Genomic DNA, 14,386 nt, shown 5'->3' with positions numbered 1-14,386 from the left:
AGAAGAACAAGCCATTGTGGACTCACTGCTCAACAAGCATGAATCGAGAACCTACCATGTGCTCTGCTCTGTGCTAGGCCCTGGGGTCAGAGGTGCTTGAGGCTCTCTTTTCCAGGCTTCCAGCTTTGGCAGAGACGAAGTGTGAAGAGATCATTTCAGGGTAATGTAATTGTCGGGGATGAAGAGATGTACTTGGCTTTATGGGAGTCTAACATCTTGAGATCTTGGGGCACTTGCTGCTGTTGCTGCTATCTTTTGTATTTTAAACTGGAAAGACCTCACCTGGACTCATTTCCTGAGCCTAAATGTTTGTGGCCACTCTGTTGCTCCCATTAGAAGGAAAGCATGGGGAGTATTTTGCCTCTGTGAGAGGCGTTGTCCCAAGTTCTTTACTCTGCATTTACACCACTGCACAGGAGCAGGGTTTGGTCAAAGTAGGTAGCAAAATGCAGGGCGGAGCTCCCTGAGTGACTGTGGCCATCAACGAGGTGGGAGCTACTTTTCCAGAAAACAGTTGCTAGCCCTTCATAGTTACTGGAGGTTCCACTGGTCACAGAAATCATTCTCCAGAAGGACTCAGGTCACCTTCTTTGTCACAAGTGATCTGGAATCTGTCCTAAGAAACTTCCAGATATTCACCTTGTATCACTCTGTTTTAATGGAGTAAAAGGTTTTGATATCTCAGATTTGCATCAAGTTATCTTTTTCTGCAGGAATTTCAAATGTAAAGGTATTTTTTATTTCAAACAAACCATGAAACCCCTCAAATCTAGTTATAAGACTTGAACACTCCTGAACCTATTTAGACAGGTTATTATATCTGGCTCTCAAGACTGGACATTCACAAGCTTTTTTTTTTTGTTGTTGTTGTTGTTGTTGTCACAAGCCTCAGGAATAGTCTGGTGAAGCCCACAAACCTTTTCAGCATTAATGTGTTTTAATGCATAAAATAGGATGGCAATATTGAAATAGTTATAAAAATATTTTTAAAGCAGATTTGTTATGTAGTAATACTGTGCTTCTTTATTAATGCATTAAGCAATAAGACCTAATGGCAGATCTAACAGTAATTTCTATATGACTATAATTTCTAATAGCAATGAATATAAGTCATATTTTAAGATATCTGCAACAACTGTAATGGGGTATGAAAATATCTGTATTCCTGTGAGGGTTAAGTCCTAGGTACCAGTAATGCTGCACTGGTTTGTTGTTTACTTTCATAATGCAAGAAGATGCTAAATTTCAGGTTAAATAAAAAACAAACTCACTGCTGTAGAGTTGAATCCAACTCATAGCGACCACTCCTTGGGTTTCCAAGGCAGTATCACTACGAAGTAGATTGCCCAGTCTTCCTTGCAAAGAGTGGCTGGTGGTTTTGAACCACCAACCTTCTGGTTAGCAGTCAAATGCCTTAGGCATTATGCCACCAGAACTCCCAAATTTCAGGTAGAGGTCAGTAAAAATAAAGATGAAACTCTTTTACATGACCAAATGGACAGATTCCCTGAATTCTGTCTGTGGGCCGCAGGTTTAGAACCACTAGAGTGATGTCTTTCTCCTCTTGTCCACATCTGCACTACCCATAGCTGGCTTCTTATATAGTCTTATCACATTGTTATGATGAATGGTACAAGGCTACTTAAACAACACTACTGTGTTACCTGTGTGGCAGTATCCCCCTTTATGATAGGAGTGATCTGGTTAGTGTGAATCTTGGTGTCTAATTTGCAGATTTATTTACATCCAGTAGGAGAAAGCCTGTACCACTAAAAGCTTTATCTGAGGTCCCTTTTTGCCTTTTTGCATAGCAAATCCTTAGAACTGGTTCATTTTTTTCCCTTCATCCTCCTCCCAATAGCTTTCCTTCTCCAAGCAATGGCCCCTCCCTCTAATCCAGAATGGTAGCGGAAGGGGGAAATGGCCATGTGGGAAATGTGGTTAGTAATATGACAAAATATTGAGTCACTTGCAAAGAGAAAGTTATAAATTGAACTATATATGAAGGAAATGTTCCTGACAATATTTCTAGTACCTTGGAATTTGTTTTCTCCATCCATGCATACAACCTACAACTGTATTATGGATTGACCATATCTTCACTTAGCTGAAAGAGTTCAGGTAGCACTGTGGTTAAAGCATTGTGTTGCTAATCAAAGGGTTGAGAGTTCAAACCTACCAGCAGTTCCATGGGAGAAAGATGAGGCAGTCAGCTTCTGTAAAGATTGACAGCCTTGGAATCCCTATGGGGCAGTTCTACTCTGTCCTATAGGGTCGCTAAGAGTTGGGTTTGGTTTTCACTTAGCTGAATCCTTCTTTTTTACCTGAATCTTTTTTTTTTACCTCTAGTCGATGGCTGGCCAGAAAGGACAGTGGTAAAATTCTCACCTTCCATGTGGGAGACCCTTAGTTCAATTCACGGCCAATATACCTCATACACAGCCATCATCTCTGTGTCAATAGAGGCTTGTGTGTTGCTGTGATACTAAACAGGTTTCAGTGAAGACTGGGAAGAAAGGCCTTCCAATCTATTTCTGAAAAACAGCCAATGTAAACTGTATGGAACACAACGGTTTGATCCCACTGTGCGTGTGGTTGCCATAAATCAAGGCTGATTCCACAGCAGTTAACAACAGGTGACTGACCATCAGAGAGTGTTCTGCAGTATTCCAGGGTCTGTGACTGAGAACCTTCTGTTAGGTGTGGTGCAAACTGCAGAACCAGCTGAGGCAGGAAGTTTTCATACCGAGTCCTTTCAAAAGATACTGGGAAAGGGGCAAGGAGGCAGCATCTTCTCACCTCCTCTAATTACACAAGAGGAAGACAGAACTCTAACTACACAAGAGGAAGACAGAATCACCATCAGCAGCCCAAGGCCTGTTCCTATGAGGCCAGACATGCCACCACCCTTCAGCCCTCTTACCAACCTTGACACCAACTGTGTCAAGGCTCACATCTCCTGTGGCATCCACCACCTCTTTCCTGAGTTTGATAATTCACTTCAGTGGCCACATAGAACTCACGGATTATGGGGGTTATTAGGGAAGCAACAGGCTAGAATTCAAGTTCAGGAACACACTTAGGATACAGTTCCTTGATCAGGACAGTCTCCTTGTGCTGTGCCCTTAGACACACCTCTCTGACCCTTGGCCTCTCGGGCTAGCCTCTGCCTCTGTGGGCTAGGTAAGCCTGCCACCCTGTCCTGTGCCTCTTGCTTCCACTGCTGCCATCTCTCAGCTAGCAGTGAGATTCCCCTCTGCCTCTAGGGGGGCTCATTTTAAGCCTGGCAGAGTGGCAAAACTAATGAATCCCAACATCAGAGTTCTACACCCCTGTGAGAGAGTGAACTTCCCAGAAGATTACTTCATGCTGCTCCAACAGAAATACCCCAGGTGGATGACTTTAACAATCACAAGTTTAAAAGCAGCTACTCAGTTGCTCATGGCAGATTCCACCATGGAGTTAATTGCCAGTCTCATTATAGGAAATAAATACTACCAGCTGCCCACATTGACACGTATTTGCATGGTCCCACCCAGTAATCTGGTGAGAGTTACAAAGACTATGGCTAGAAAAGCCATACCATGTAATTCACTACACTGCAGATACCCTCACATTACTTTTGACCTATCCAAAGGAATGAGGGGGAGCTCTGGTAGCATAGTGCCTAACACACTTGACTACTAATGAGAAGGCTGGCGGTTCAAACCCACCAGCCACTTCTTGGAAGGAAGGTTGGGCAATCTACTTCCATAGTGATACTGTCTTGGAAACCCAAGGAGGGGTCACTGTGAGTCGGGGTTGACTCAATGGCACATAACAACAACAACAACAGAGGAATGAGGAAGGAGCTCTGGTAGCGCAGTAGTTAAAACACTTGGTTGGTAACCAAAAGCTTGGTGGTTTGAACTCACCAGCCACTCCTCAGTAGAAAGATGAGGCAGTGTGCTTCCATAAAGATTTATAGCCTTGAAAACCCTATGGGGCAGTTCTGGTCTGTCCTATAGGGTCACTGAGTCAGAATTGACTTGCTGCCAATTGGCTGGCTGGGTTAGAAAGGAATGAGGGAGGGGGAGGAATCTGGCGAGTGGATGTAGGTGGGAAATTGGGTTTTAAATTTCTTTTTCTAATACTATGCTCACCTCATTTTCTATCTTCTGTCAAGGTAGATCTTGAACTTGGCTTGAAATGCTTGCTTCAAATGTAGTCAGGCTTTGAAAATATCCATATGAAAGTAATTTACTCCAAAGGCTTTTGGTGTTGGGCTTTTTTCTGAACCAGGCACCAACCTTTGCTGCTGGGCTTATTGGAGACAGCAGTTGATGCTGAGTGGCTCTTGCTAGAAGACCAAGATGTGCCTCCACGTGACTCCCCTGGGAAATGTTGGTTATTTATCATCTAAGTAATTGTTTCCAGAACATTACCACAAATTGAATGTCTTTCTATTCTGATTTCATATGTTTAGACTTTTTTTTTTTTTTAATCCCCCAAATAGAGCAAAATATTTCTATGTAAAAAGCTTTGGCAAGAGAATGCTGAAACTACATGTGCTGAGTGACTGTGACACCAAATATTTCAATGTTGCATCTAAAGATAGACTAGTTTTAATTATCCACACTAATGAGAGAGGGCAGTAGTGGCATGGATAATCCAAAAATCATTGTGTTTTGGTTTTAAAATATATGTTTTATGCTTGATTTTAAGGTAGGTATGTCTTAATGGAATAAATAATGATGTTGTGTTGTTGTTGTTGTTATGTGCCGTCAAGTCGGACCCAACTCATAGCGACCCCTCCTTGGGTTTCCGAGGCAGTATCACTACAGAAGTAGATTGCCCCGTCTTCCATCCGAGGAGTGGCTGGTGGGTTTGAACCGCCAACCTTCTGGTTAACAGTCAAGTCCCTTAGCCACTATGCTACCAGAGCTCCCCAAATAATCATGTATCATGTAAGTACATTATATTTTTAATACTTGACTCATAAGGAATACAGTCTGGTTCACTCTCCTGGTCCTTTTGGTTAGGATTTTTCTTCTTTTACTGAGGAGACAGTTTATCCCCACCTCCTACCCTCCTGCCTCCAGCTCCTCACTGACAATCTGTACCAGTCAGAACTGAGCTGAGTTTTCTCCATAAAATCGCCCAATCCCTATCTATCATGGACTTGGAGAAAGTGTAATTTCAGTTTCATGAAGCTCAGCAGACTTATTATCAAATGACAGTTAAGAGCAGAGTCTCTGGAACAAATGACCTGTTTTTGAATCCTACTCTGCCACATGCTAGTTGTATGACCTTGGGCAGGTTACTTCTCTGTGCTCAGTTTCCTTGTCGGCAAAATGAAGGTAATAATAATATCTACCTCATAGAATTGTCTTAACAATTACTATTTGTAAAACATTTAGAACAGCGTCTGACACAGAGTAAGTATACAGCTGTTTGCTGCTATTATTTAATATTTTAATTATTTTTCATTTTATTTTTGAATTTTCTTATTGTAGTAAAATATATATAACATGAAAGTTTCCATTTTAACCATTTTTAAGCATACAAATTATATTCACAATGTTGTGCAACCATCACCACTGTCTATATTTCCAAAACTTTTTAATCACCCTGCATAGGACTTCTGTCTCCATTAAGCAATAACTCCCCATCATCCTCTTTCCTCAGTCCCTGGTAACCTCTAATCCACTTTCTGTCTCCATTTGCTTATTCTTGATATTTCACATAAGTGGAGTTGTGTAATATTTGTTCTTTCTGTCTGGCTTATTTCGCTTTAGTGTCCTGTTTTGAAGGGTCGTCCATGTTGTGGCATATGTGTGTACTTCATTTCTCTTTATGTCTGAGTAATATTCCATTCTATATACATATACCATGTTTTTTTATCCAGTCATCTGTTGATGGATATATACTCTTGTTTTTATGAAATAAAAAGAAATATGATGTGCTTCATTCATTTGTTCAATAAATATTTCTCGAAGGCTTACAACTGTTTTAATTCTTTTGACTTAATTCAGTGAATAAGAATTTAAAAGTAGATGATCTGAAGGAGAGGGGTGTGGAAAAGACAAATATAATCCAGATTATCTAGATATATTTGTTTTTAATTTTTAAGTTCTGAGAATAACCGTCGCCAGGAACGTGTCTGTGGCTGAAGGAAAGGAACTAGACCTGTCCTGCAACATCACAACAGACCGAGTGGATGACATCCGGCCCGAGGTGACCTGGTACTTCAGCAGGACGCCGGACAGCACTCTGCCTGCCCGCTACGTGTTGGCACGGATGGACCATGATTCCCTGGTGCATAGCTCTCCTCACATTGCTTTGAGTCATGTGGATGCACGCTCCTACCATTTACTGGTTCGTGATGTTAGCAAAGAAAACTCCGGGTACTATTTCTGCCACGTGGCACTCTGGACACCCAGGCACAACAGGAGCTGGCACAAGGTGGCCGAGGCCATGTCTGCCCCTACTAGTGTGGATGTGACCTGGTTAGGTAAGTGGTTTGGAGAATGGCTTAAAAGCCCCTCTGGTTTAATCCTTCCTCTGGAGGATCTGGGGGAGTCAGGGTGCTGTGTATTTTCACATTTTTCTGGCATTCTTTTTATGGCATACTTCAGCGTTGATAGATCTCAAACTGGGGAAGGAGGCAAAACCGGCTGAAATAGAATCTGACTGGCAAAGGAAATGCTTAGATAACGTGGCCTCAGTTGTCTCAATACCCTTATTAGAGAGGATATAGTTTCCTTTTGTTGTCAAGAGATTTACAGGGTAGGAGCCCTGCTGAATGGCTCTGTGAAATGGATCTTTGTTGGAGGGAGAATGCTACCATTCTTCCTTTCCTTTTCCTAGACTCCTAGGTGCTCTCCAGAAGGAGCTGGTGCTTTTCCAAAGCCCAATGCAGAAGGAGAATTCCTTCCGTTAACGGAAAGCAGTTTTTCCACTGAATGCCCTGGAATCCAAAAATGACTTTATTTGCAATTGCCGGCTAAATGTAGGAGCCTTCCTGCTTTTCTGTTGGGGCTGTCTTACCCCACATGCAATTCCACAGCTGGAGGAGCAAGGCAGCTCTCACACTTGCCATATAAAATGGATGGCAAGTCTCACACCACCTTGCCATCCATTTTATAACAGCTTGCCCTCTATGAGAAGGTCATGGTCATCATATATTGCTCTTTTCCACCATTATCATCTTCCTTATCTCAGTTTTTCCTAGATGTTTTCTCTCTGGGCCAAAGTTACCCTGACTATTCCTAAGTTTGGTTACTTATAATTGCAAATAAATTCAGGAAGGCTGGGATCGAGGGGGTTGTGGAGTGCTTTGCTTTTCACCTTCACTGTGACAAAGATAGGGATAGGCCTATGAGAAAAATTCTTCCCTGAGTTGAGCTAATCTCTGTATTCTCATGAGTGTTCTGAGCCATGATGAAGGCACTCAGCACTGTTGTGATTGCTGTTTCTAGCTGCTATTGAGTCAGCCCCTGACTCATGGTGACCCCATGCACTATAGAATGAAACACTGCCTGAGTCTGCACCACTGCATGGTAGATGCAGATTAACCTGTTGTGCTCCAGAGGGTTTTCATTGGCTGATTTTTCATTGCCAGGCCTTTCTTCCTAGGCCATCTTGGTCTGGAAGCCCTGCTGGAACCTATTCAGCATCATCGCAACATGCAAGCTACCCTTGACAAACACATGGTGGCTGTACATGAGGTACATTCCGTGGGAATGAAACCTGGTTCTCCCACGTGGAAGGTGAGAATTCTACCCCTTCCTCATATTGTTGTGATTATTAAGAGGTGCAGACAAGCACTTAACCGCTGTGCCACTGCAGTTAGCACAATGATAGAAGCCCTGGTGATGCAGTGGTTAAGTGCTTAACTGCAAACCGAAAGGTCAGAGGTTCAAACACCAGCTGCTCCATGGGCAGAGAAAGATGTAGCAGTCTGCTCCCTTAAAGATTACAGCCTTGGAAGGTGTGTGGGAGGCATTTCTCTGACCTGTGGAGTCCCTATGAGTCTGAATTGACTCTATGGCACACAATAACAAAAAAGATCTTAATAGGTCAGAAAGTGATTTACTTCTTCCTCTGAGCATCCTCCTGCCCTGATCCCCAACTCATACTTAGCTCATCCTTATCTTGGCATTGAAATCTTCTCTTGAATTAGTGGCATTTTCAGCATTTGTTTCTCTTTAATAAGCCTTTGGTATTTGACAAGGATGGGGAGTTGGCAAGTGGGAAAAGAGGGGGCAGGGCAGAGAAGAGTAAGAGAATAAGCAGAAGTTAACGGTCCAACCCAGGTTGAGACTAGGCACGATGTTAGGGAACCCTGGTGGCGCAGTGGTTAAGCGCTTGGCTGCTATCTGAAAGATTGACAGTTTGAACCCACAAGCTACTCCATGAGAGGAAGATGTGACAGTCTGCTTCCATAAAGATAATAGCCTTAGAAACTCTATAGAGCAGTTCTACCCTGTCCTATAGGAGCTCTGGTAGTATAGTGCCTAAGGCACTTGACTGCTAACCAGAAGGCTGGCGGTTCAAACCCACCAGCCACTCCTTGGAAGGAAGATGGGGCAATCTACTTCTGTAGTGATACCGCCTCGGAAACCCAAGGAGGGGTCGCTATGAGTCGGGTCCGACTCGACGGCACTTAACAACAACAACAACAACACCCTTTTCTATAGGGTCGCCATGAGTCAAGTTGACTCCATTGCACGAAACAGCAACAACAACAGGGTGTTAGTCATCCCCGCTAGCAAAGTGATTCTTTGATATCTGAAAAGTGATAGGAACAGGGTTTATCTGGCGAGCTTTTCTTCCTGCTGTCTGAACCCTGTGCAAGAGACTCACTACGAAATACTGAACTGGAACAATGTTGGCCCAGCTAGAACTCTCCTTAGCAACCTTCAAAATAAAACAGATGTTGTCAGCACCAAAAGAAGATTTTTCATCTTTGGAGCTGAATTTGTTTTGCAGCTCTGATCCTCAGTGCATTGTGTGGGGCTGTCAAATCCCAGCGCGGACTCTTCTTGCCCCCTTCCCCCATAGCTTCTGAATCCAAGCTTGAGCATTTTTTTTTAGAAAGTTCAGCCTGCACTACAATTTGAGGGCCTCTTTGAAGTACTAATGCATTGATCCTGGCATACCCGGCGGGGAGACGCAGGCTCTGTCAGAAAACAGGAGCGGTGCTCCTGGGAGGGAATAGACTCTTTTTAACTGGAATGGATTTGTTGGTGGCTGTGTTCTCCAGAGAGGGAGAAGAAATAAAGAGATGAAATTGTAGGAAAGGTTCCATTATTATCCCAAAGATCCTGCCATTTGTTTTTTTGGGGAAGTACCAAAACCTTTGTCATGAAAATCATTAGCTTGCAGTTCCCTGACTGATGTTAAAGTATATATAGCCCCGCACCTTGCACAGCATTTTGCATATAATAGGTATGCAATATCTACTGATTGAATGGATAAATAAATGAGTACCAAAACACAGATTATGTTAAGATATGTGCATAGAGAAATAAGATTTGCAAAGAGTGCAATCATGTTCATCTCATAGATTATTCACAGATATTCCTATATGAGCAAACCTGTTGGGAGTGGAAGTAGGATAAAAAACAACTGCCTTTTTCTTCTTTCTTCCTCTTCTAAACCTTCTCCTCCATTGATCCTGTGACTCATACCATTACAGCTGCTTGGACTGTTGTCAGAAAACAAGTTGGGCTCGGGTACAGCAGCAGAGCTTTCTCAGGACCTCTGAGAAATTGCATTCTCTCTCGGTGGTCTAGCTTGGAGCTGGACCTGTTTAAGGTAACTGAAAAGTGGCCAAAACAGATAGGAAGACAGGTGACATGCCAAGTGCTCCATTTATATAGATCATCTTATTTTATATAAGTATAGAATGTTATCCCAGAAGAGTTTTTAGGAAAGCTGATTCCTCATTCAGGCATTACACAAAACTCAATTTTGCTACTTCACAGATTAAGAAGAATCATTACCCTTTATTGAGCACTTAATATGTACCAAGCACTGGGCTAAGGGTTTTACAAACATTATCTTTTTTAATCCCTACAACAACCTTGAAAGACAGGCACTGCTACTGTGTCCATCTCATAACCACTTTTTTTAATTTTAAAAAAATTTTTGCTTATAATTTCAGGGTTAGGGTTTAGGGAAATACTCAGCTGGGATTCATCTCTGACCTTCATGGTGCCAGCAACTGCAGGCTGCAGATCCACTTCCAAGATGGCTTTTTCCATGTATGACTCAATGCTCTGAGGCTTCTGTCTCTCTCCACATGGTGTCTTATCCTTCACAGCCTTTCCGCATGGCTTGGGCTTCTCACAGCATGGTTGTCTTAGGGTAGTCATACTTCTTACATGGTGGCTGGTTTCTAAGAGTCAAGAAGTGCAAGTTGCCAGGCTAGTTAAAAGCTATGCCTGGAACCATCATAGGTCACTTCCACTGTTTTCCATCGGTCACAGCCATCACAGTTGTTGTTGTTGTTGTTATGTGCCGTCGAGTTGGGCCCGACTCATAGCGACCTCTCCTTGGGTTTTTAAGGCGGTTATCACTATGGAAGTAGATTGCCCAACCTTCTTTCTGAGGAGTGGTTCGTGGGTTTGAATCGCCAGCCTTCTAGTTAGCAGTCAAGTGCCTTAGGCACTACGCTACCAGAGCTCCTCAGCCATCACAGAGGCCACCCAAATTCAAGTGAGTGGAGAAATTGTCTCTTAGTGGGAGAGTAGAAAGGTCATACTGTAGAAGGGCATGTGAAGTGGGAAATATTTCTGTAGCCACCTTTGGAAAATAGAATGTACCACAATGGTTAATGCTGGTTTCTTTTATTTCATAAGAGATACTTAAGATAGTTTGGAGAGAATTATGGCCCAAGGTCACTTGTCCCAAGTATTGCCATCATCTTCCATGGAGACATGTTTGGTCTTAAAAATGAACTTCACTCTTTTTTTACAGTAACCATAATATATCCATTGCCTTTGAGTTGATTGCAACTCATAGCGACCTCCATTGGGTTTCCAGCATGGCAAATCTTTACAGAAATAGATTGCCTCATGTTCCTTCCACAAAGCAGCTGGTGGGTTTGAACTGTTAACCTTTTGGTTAGTAATCAGATGCCTTAAGCACTGTGCCACCACAGCTCCTTAAGCATAATATATAACACTACATTTGCCAGTTCAACATTTTCAGATATAATTTAGTGATACCAGTTACATTAGTCATGTGCAACCATCACCCATAATCACTGCCACATTTCCCATTAAAATGCACAGAAAGAAATTCACTATTTCCTAAACAATGACACTGTCTTACCTCCTCCCTCCTGTGCCTGATAATTAATAATAAACCTTGGTCTCTATTAATTTTCCTATTCTTGAATAAGCTTCATTTTGTTTAAAAAAAGCAACTGTTTTATTAATACTAGAAAATTTTGTGGGCCAGAGATTCAGATTTAATTGCGAACTTCTGTTCCATATCGTAGTGAGCAGGATGACTTGGTGGTATTCAACTGGTGGGTGAGCTGTTCTGGAGTATCTAAGATAGTTTTGATGTTTGGCATCTCAGCAGGGGTAGCTGGATGGCTGGGCTAAGTTAAGCCCCTTCCTCTCTTTTTCATCTTTGGGTCTCTCAATGGGGTCTCCAAGAGTGTGACTCTCCAGAAGTCAGACTTTTTACATAGTGCCTAAGAACTCTGGTGGTGTAGTGCCTAAGGCACTTGATTGCTAACCAGAAGCCTCCTCAGAAGGAAGGTTGGGCAATCTACTTCCATAGTGATACTGCCTCGGAAACCCAAGGAGGGGTCCCTATGAGTCGGATCTGACTTGTCAGCAGTGAGTTTGGTTTGGTTTATTTTTTTTCAGGATTCCAAGAGCTAGTGTTCCAAGAGACAGGAAGTGGAAGCTGCTGGTAAGCTTCATTTTTGAAACTCTAGAGCATAGAGCTCTAAAAGCTGGGGAGTTCTGCCCTCATTTGCTTGGGGTTGTTGCATTAAAATAGATGAGTGAGTTGAAGTTGATTGGGATCATCTCATGTTCTCTTGTATTAACCAGGCAGAGATCAGGGCAAAGATGTGAATGGGTCTGGCAAGTCCAAGAGCACTTGTAAGCAGCCAGAAGGATCATGATGATTTTTTAGAGGGTGAGAAAATCCTCTTTTACTTAGAATTTATGTCCTACTTTGAAGGGAAAAAAAAAAAAGATTTAAGTTGGCTCACAAGAGGAAGCATAACTTAAAGCAGGAGACATAAAAATAAAATCAAGAGCAAAAGGGGCAAAAAAGAAAAATCAAAGAATAGATGTTGTACTGTGGTTGGGATGAAGTAGTTACTGCATCTGAGCTCTGAACTCGCCTCTGAATTTTTGATGAGTTGAGGCAAAAAGAGACTTGATGATACAGTTTGTTATCTGATGAAAGAAAACATAAACTCTTTCAGAGAGACAAACTTTGTCTTGGCACTGAATTCATCACGCACTTTTTCGTTTAAGGGGCATTGGATAACATAATGGACAGTGCTTTCAACTGTTCTTTTACAAAAAGCCTTAAGTGATTGTTTAAATGGATGTTTCTTATATCCACCCTCTATAAAAGCTGAGGGCATAAATCTTAAGCATGTGGAGTTTCTGTAAGAAACTGAATTACTGTGGGGGACAAATGGTGCTTTGTGTTGGTGATCCAATTTAGTATATGGCTAAAACTTGGAGAATCTAGAGAAATGGCTAGTTAATCTGCACATTAAACCATCTCTCTCCGCTATCAGATGTCTTAAATGAGCCTCTGGCAAGGTTTGGATGCTAATCAGTTCATGGTTGAGCTCTCTGCCTGAAGCACTAGCCTTCTGTGGTGTTAATTGAGACAGTTCCACAGGCTGCCCTACAAGACTCTGGAGGAGGCAGAGCCCAGTTCCGCTATTAAGACTTAAGAACCTGATTTGCATTCTTCCCCACCAGAGGACTGTCCCCTCTGCCAGCAGTGTGCCAGCAAGTAAGGTAATTATTTTTCTTGAAAAGGAGCTGTTAATCTGCTAAGTATTTGGTAGAAACTTCAGAATTCTGTGCCGTATGTAGATGGTAAGATTTAGATCTACTGAATTTTAAGGGCAGCTATTACCACCTGTCTATTCCAGATTATCTCTGCAGGCAAAAGAGCATGTGGTTAAGAGCACAAGCTTTGGAGACAGGGAGACCTGTGCTGTACAGTCCTGCTGCTCATCTTCTATGGCTGCAGTGTTAGATGTCTTGCTTGATGTTCCTGAGTTTTGTCTTTCTTGGTTGGATGGGATAGTGCATTTAAAAAAACAAACAAAAACTCACTGCTGTTGAGTTGAATGAGACTCATAATGACCCTCCTTGGGTTTTCAAGGCGGTATCTCTACAGAAGTAGATTGTCCAGTCTTCCTTCCAAGGAGTGGCTGGTGGGTTTGAACCTCCAGCCTTCTGGTTAGCAGTCAGATGCCTTAGGCATTATGCCACCAAGCTCCTGGGATAGTGCATATAAGGTAGTTAGTGCAGTGCCTGGCGTTTAAGTGCTCAATACATTTTCATGGTGGTAGTAATGATAATTTATTAGTGCTGAGGGGTGATCTATATATAACATACTCTTCCACCAAGTTCCTAACCAATTAAGATCTAGGAATCTGTCTCAGGATGTGGAGGAACTAGGAATGTGTGTGTCCTGAAAGCAGCTGGTCCAAAGAGGAGCCACCCAGTTCCTTTCCTATTTCACCCCATATGTAATAATTTCACTCTTCGTTCTTTGGGGAAGGGTGAGTAAGAGTGAAAAACCTCATGAATGCGACTTTAGGTGTGGGGTCCAATTCCATTCTAACAATACCATTTTAATTGTTCTGAAATAGCTAATGCTGAATACAGCTTCATAATGATGCTTCCATTGGGGTATGACCCCTCTTTGGGTTTCTGAGGCAGTATCACTATGGAAGTAGATTGCCCCATCTTCTTTCCAAGGAGTGGCTCGTGGGTTTGAACCGCCAGCCTTCTGGTTAGCAGTCAAATGCCTTAGGCACCACTAGGAAATCCAAGGGGGCAGTTCTACTGACACATTGGGTCACTATCAGTCGAAATCGACTCAACTGCACATACCAACAACAACATACAAAAGATGATTGTGACAACTCTTTTTGACAGTTGTTTAACGTGCTCAGCTGCCTCTAAAATACATGCCCAGTTGGGGATAATGAAACCGTGTCATCGGCGGAAAAGAGGACACTTGTTCTCCCATTTCCTCTAAAGTCGAATATGCAGCCCATTCACATGATTAGCTGTACCAAGTTAACTTAGTTTCAAAGGGGATATTAGAACATGGTCCTGTTGTCTATGTTCAGGATTAGTGTCTCAGCTGTTACCATCACTCTCATCTTCTG

General features: G+C 42.5%; 1 protein-coding gene across 1 annotated transcript in view; it reads left to right on the top strand.

Annotated features, from left to right (window-relative positions):
* The window catches only part of PTGFRN (prostaglandin F2 receptor inhibitor), a gene marked incomplete at its 5' end in the record, with an annotated part of 61,064 nt that overhangs the window by 7,993 nt on the left and 38,685 nt on the right, over positions 1-14,386 (top strand). The window contains one exon of the mRNA XM_007948667.2: positions 6,113-6,493. Within this exon, the coding sequence (XP_007946858.2) occupies positions 6,113-6,493 (381 nt within the window). The remainder of the gene's footprint in view (positions 1-6,112; positions 6,494-14,386) is intronic.

The sequence above is a fragment of the Orycteropus afer genome, unplaced genomic scaffold, assembly GCF_000298275.1.
Source record: "Orycteropus afer afer isolate SDZICR_OR568_19922 unplaced genomic scaffold, OryAfe1.0 scaffold00010, whole genome shotgun sequence".
Lineage (NCBI taxonomy): Eukaryota > Metazoa > Chordata > Mammalia > Tubulidentata > Orycteropodidae > Orycteropus > Orycteropus afer.
The sequence above is the reverse complement of the archived record's forward strand: the minus strand, read 5'-3'. Positions and strand labels throughout refer to the sequence as shown.